At 42.7% G+C, this 5,934-nt stretch overlaps 1 protein-coding gene across 1 annotated transcript in view; it reads right to left on the bottom strand.

Annotated features, from left to right (window-relative positions):
* Window positions 1-1,794: 1,794 nt before the first annotated feature.
* Window positions 1,795-5,934, bottom strand: part of slc13a3 (solute carrier family 13 member 3) — a 7,788-nt gene continuing 3,648 nt past the window's right edge. Inside the window, exons 7-13 of the mRNA XM_060049673.1 lie at window positions 5,666-5,758; window positions 5,456-5,560; window positions 5,249-5,346; window positions 4,492-4,604; window positions 4,128-4,289; window positions 2,957-3,094; window positions 1,795-2,087 (exon numbers count right to left, since the gene is read on the bottom strand). Of these exons, the coding sequence (XP_059905656.1) occupies window positions 1,905-2,087; window positions 2,957-3,094; window positions 4,128-4,289; window positions 4,492-4,604; window positions 5,249-5,346; window positions 5,456-5,560; window positions 5,666-5,758 (892 nt within the window). The 3' untranslated portion in view covers window positions 1,795-1,904. The remainder of the gene's footprint in view (window positions 2,088-2,956; window positions 3,095-4,127; window positions 4,290-4,491; window positions 4,605-5,248; window positions 5,347-5,455; window positions 5,561-5,665; window positions 5,759-5,934) is intronic.

Raw genomic sequence — 5,934 nt, forward strand, 5'->3', positions numbered from 1 at the left:
CAAAACCTGGCTCAGACTACCCTGGACCCTGGAGGATTGCCATCAATGTTGTCGTTTTAGTGTGTTGTGTACATTTCAAATAACATTTCTGTGCACAGTGTATTGTGTACAAAGATAGCATGCTGATTTCTATAGATCACCATTTCTGACCTCTTCAAAGAAAAGTGCATCAACATTTCTCGTTCCATAGGGATTGCACTTTCCCCATCTGTGAAAAACTGTGGATGAAATAAACATCTTACAATCTCACAGATTGGTTAAAAGCATCATTTATAGAGATAGAGTCATATCTTCAACCTTGCTCTATTTGGTTTTCCACGTTTATATTGTCATTCTGTTCTTGTTTTGATGTTAAGAACAATGTTATTCTTTGTGATGTCCCATTCAAGGCTCTGGTAAGTCCATCCACAGCTTGGACCAGACTCAGAGACACCTACCCCCATATACTCTGACTGACCAACGTGTGTCTGATGGAGTGACGGACGTCTGTTCTGACACCATATTTGGAGTTTCATTAAGAGGAACTGTGTTCACTCACATGGTATTAGAAAAAATACAGGTTCTGTATTTCGTGTATGCGTGTGTTTGTGTGTGTGTTGCTTCAAGAAGGAAAACTCGTACTTCTGTCTTTTACTTCTTTCATATGTTTAAAGACCTTGTTATTGTCAAGGTCTGGTGGTTGGTCGTGCTATTATATGGAACATAGGCTGTCCAACGTGAGTGTGTGTGTGTGTGTGTGTGTGTGTGCTTGTGTGTGTGCTTGTGTGTGTGTGTGTGTGTGTGTGTGTGTGTGTGTGTGTGTGTGTGTGTGTGTGTGTGTGTGTGTGTGTGTGTGTGTGTGTGTGTGTGTACCACCTACCAGTTGTAAAACCTCCTGTTCTGACCCCACTCACACTGAGTAACCATCAGTGTTCTGCACAAGTAGATGATTATGGTAGACCTTGTGACTTCACAATGACACAACATATTTCCCGTTTTTATTATATATTAATATATTACCCTTAAAGAAGAAAATATTTCTTTCCATGCTCAGGATTATTGGACTACTTTAAGGTTTGGTATGAGATAATCTTACAGGACAAAGTTGTTGCCATGAGCAACCCACATATTCACACAGGAAAAAATACTTCTAAAATGAGCTAAAAGTTTAGACAGCAAGGTGCAAAACAAAACAAACCAACAGACTAGATAAAAAAGAATAACAATTTATTTCAGTGTTAACAACTATTGGGAATACATCCAATTTCTAACATAATTACAGATTTTTGGGATTGGAATCATTTTTGATTGCAGAACATATGTATACATATATATATATATATATATATATATATTACTGAGCACTACCTGTGACCAGAACAGCCCCGCCAGCCATTGTTGGGAAGAGCAACATCAGAGACACTAACCACTAACTGCTATAACCTTGCCCTATCTCTTCACTCAGCCACCATTACATCAGGCACCCCTTCCAGTACGGTAAATGAGATGGATAACATGTTTTGGGTATTTCTTAAGTCTTTCTTAAAGCCTTGATAGCCTAGAAAGATGGATCCTTCCTTGTGATGTTACTGAACTTTGATGTTCTGAAAACATTTTTGGAGTTGAGTTAGCCTCTGCCAAGACCAACAGTGTCACAGCATGCGCCACCACACAGATGGGCTACGTCTCGCCGCGCGGGGGAGGGGGCGGGTAAAGTACCCCATGTGAGATGCAGACGTGTTTTTGGTTTGTGTGTGTGTGCATGTGCGTGAGTGATAACAGCTAACAGTTCCGCATCCAATAACTCCTTCAGCATTTAGAATCAACGTCAACGTTTATTAATCGCCGCCCTGTTCGTTAATACACAAACAATAGTGTTAGCTCTATTCACAATATTCATACATATACCTATTTCATGTCAGTTATCAAAGGGTAACATTGAGCCCCGGGATGGGCGGTATGTGCATGTGAACGAGGGTGCTGGACACGTTAACGGGATGAGCCCACTCTGGATAGCTTTTTAAATCAAACATGGCGACCCCCCATGTGTTCATCGCAAGACTCACACACAGGACCCCCAATATGTTCATGACCACACCGGTCTTCACCTACAGATACGGAACAGACGAAGAAGAGACATTAATATCTGTTGTGTCAATGGCGGCGCCTCTACGTGTGTGTGTGTGTGTGTGTGTGTGTGTGTGTGTGTGTGTGTGTGTGTGTGTGTGTGTGTGTGTGTGTGTGTGTGTGTGTGGGGGGGGGGGACATACCTGGGGGGGGGGGGGGGTCAATGAGGAGGATTCTAAAGGCCTACATTTTGGCGAAATATTGATTAATATATATATTTATATATATAATATATATTTTAAATCATCAAATTAAATGAACATGTGGTTTGTTTCTCCATTTTCACAAAATCATTAGAAAAGTGGGTTGACGTTTCCGGTTCTTTTACCAAGAAAAGTGTATTTACTACACATTCCCATGACAACCTGATAAGCCTGGTCTAACAGCTAGCGCTACTGTAGCTAAAATAATAACAGCATGCACTGGATGATAAAACTGAAAAGATCGTTTGCATTACCATTCACATGATATCCAATAGCCTACCTATCTACAAATAGCCTACATTGGTACTGAAAAGGAAATGTTACGTGCATTGTAACATATGGAGATAAGGGAATATTTAGCATCCCATACAGTATGGGATGCTAAATATATAATATTTAAAACGTATATATTTTATAAAAATATTTATTGAAGAATCTTTTGGGGCGGTGGGGACCATAATTGCATTCTGTTAGGGGGCCTAGAACTCCTAGGGACGTCCCTGTGTGTGTGTGTGTGTGTGTGTGTGTGTGTGTGTGTGTGTGTGTGTGTGTGTGTGTGTGTGTGTGTGTGTGTGTGTGTGTGTGTGTGTGTGTGTGTGTGTGTGTGTGTGTGTGTGTGTGTGTGTGTGTCGGAAGGAGGAGCCCACCATGTCTTTGACCAAGAGGTGTCCGGAGGCGAAGGCGATGGAGTTGGGGGGCGTGGAGACGGGCAGCATGAAGGCAAACGAGGACCCCACCGTGGTGGGGATCATGAAGTACAGAGGGTTCACCGACACAGCGATGGCCTGCAGGACAACAGAAACACAGGATTTAGGGCAACCATATTGCTAATGCTAATAATAATGCTACTGCTAATAATTATAGTAATGAATATAGTAATAATATTGTTAATCAAAATACATGCATTATTCATAAATAAAGCCTCAAAGACACTTCACACATAACATCTTATTGGCTTCATAAAAAAGGGAGCACTGGATTTATCATTCAAGAAATGAAGGCGCTTTTTCAGGGAGTGAGCAGGAGTCAGAGAGTGTACAACGGGTCACTTAAATTCTGATCCGGGGAAGCTATTGTACACTAAAATTTAGTTTTTACACAATTGACAGATTGGCAGATTGTTCTTTTGGCCTTTTACCCATTTATCAATGTTAATGTAAGTAGGATATTTAGACTGTGTTTTTTTTTTATTTCATTATTTGACCCAATAACTTCCAAATCTTGAAAGAATAAATAAATATAATGCAATACTTCATAGTTATCTGTCACTGTTTCACTGTCATATATTGGTCACATACTGATTAATGATGAGGGCAGGCAGTTAATGACCAACCAAGTATACAAACAAACACAGTCAAGACCTTCAACCTCCAAACTTAAAATACCAGTCTCTTTACTGAGCAGACGATCATAAAAGTTGCTCTTTGGTTACGAGCAGCACTCATTGCAGATGTTCATGTCTGTGCTTTTACTTTGTAATAAAGACTGGTCTAGGGATGAAATGCAGCCTAGGATGCACCATGTGTGCTTGAAACTAAATAAAGTATTATTACATAAAGATTTAGTCATCGTATTAGTAATTAAATAATACATTATTTTTAATTATTAAATGAAATGTTTTGGTTGGACGAAGCATTGTACTGTATATTTTTGTTGGAGAGTGATTCAAAAGTCCAAACAACCCACCCTACAACTAGAAGTATGTATTATAACAGACTATGTTTATAGTAGACTCATAATGCTACTTCAGTCCAAGTTGAAGAAGTGATGAAAGGCCTTGTGGACGCCAGCAGCGGGTGGATAGTGGGCGGGTCTTACCAGTTCAGCGATGACAGGTAGGAATATGATGATGGTGGCGGTGTTGCTAGCGAACTCGGTGAAGCAGGCGACGAATGCGGTGAGCAACATGGCCGCCGCAGGGGCAGGGACCTCAGCCAGAGGCTGGAGGTGGCCTCCGATCCACGAAGCCAGGCCGGACTCCTGGGAAGAAAACAACACGTCTGGTCAAGGCCAAAGCTCATCCTCCATCCAGTGCACGGGGTAGTAATAACACACAAGTTGAACGACACCGGGGGAACGACTATGGAGAGTTCCTAGGACAACAGGTGTTGAGCAGAGAACAGGCGGTCTCTGTGCTGTTGTCGTGGTCACCCTGGATCCATTCAGGGCTCTGAAGGAGTACCTCGCAGCCTTTGGCCATAGCGAATCCCCCTCCGAGCAGCAGGATGATGTTCCAGGGAACGCTGTCCTGGGCCTTCTTCCAGGAGAGGAGAGGGACGTACGCACTGTTGCTCGCTGGCCAGGAGAACAACATATTTTCAATGCATACACATTAAATAGGCTGCTTTAAATCCTTATGAACTATATTCATGTTCACATGCGGGAGTTTAAAATCAACTGATCTTGCATGAAAAGTACTCATGTGCAAGACTACAATGAAGTTTGTTTATTTTATTTTCTGGTGTCCGAGTTCTGTTTTAACAGCTGACACACACACACACACACACACACACACACACACACACACACACACACACACACACACACACACACACACACACACACACACACACACACACACACACACACACACACACACACACACACGCAAGAAAATAATGCGACACATTTTGGAGAGATTTATATAATCACACAAACAGAAGGGCTACAGTCTCACTTTGCAAGGACTTGCTCTCTAATCTACGCTATTAACATTCTGCTGGTTTGCTGCTTAAGCCGCAGTACAGGTTCTGCAGTGGATTAACACTAAATGTGCAAATCAGGAAAGGATACAATGACACATAATAAATAGTCCACTCATGTCAGTCGCTTTTCTCCTTCAGTTGTTAGTTTTATCCAACATCCCTTTGCAATCATCCAACAAATACATTATCTCATGATGCTACAGAGTGGTAATGGTGTCGTGTGAATCCTCTGACCTTGTGGGTTGAACCACCAGCTGAAAGACGGCTTCTGAGAGGGGAAGAAGAAGAGTATGGAGACGATGATCACCCCGGTGACCGCGTCAGACACGTACCTAGAGGGCGACAACAGGCGCACGGTATGGACGGTGACTAGGAGACTCAGTGGAACGGCGGGAGCACACAGGGACAGGCGTACTTTTTGATTGAGCACTCCTCTCCTACCCTTTGGGGAAGAACACGGACCAGCCCGTCACAAATTTGGGGTCTCGGGTGAACAGCAGAACCGCAAACAATACGAAGAAGAAAGCAATGGATGCTTCTGCGAAACTGAAGGAAAAAAGACAAGAAAGGTGGACAGTGTGTCGGTAAGAAGACAGGTCCACACCGACCGGCTGACCGCTAACCTGGAGGGTGAGGACACGTGGCGCTCACTTTACGGGCCCCAGCTTCCTGTAGTCGTCCTCGATCACCGCCTGCGCTTTGACTTCGGCCTCGGCTCTCCGGTCCTGTTTCTTGATACACAATCTGCATGAAAACAAAACAGCCGATGATAGGTATATGCTGTGACACGGGCATGCCACCTCAGGAGAATACATACATATAAATATGATCATTTCCTGTAAAAAAAAAAAAAAGGTAACACACGGAGCACTGCTTGTAGATGTAATAAGGACATAATCAAATACATATGCACTCGGTTG

The sequence above is a fragment of the Gadus macrocephalus genome, chromosome 1, assembly GCF_031168955.1.
Source record: "Gadus macrocephalus chromosome 1, ASM3116895v1".
Taxonomy (NCBI): domain Eukaryota; kingdom Metazoa; phylum Chordata; class Actinopteri; order Gadiformes; family Gadidae; genus Gadus; species Gadus macrocephalus.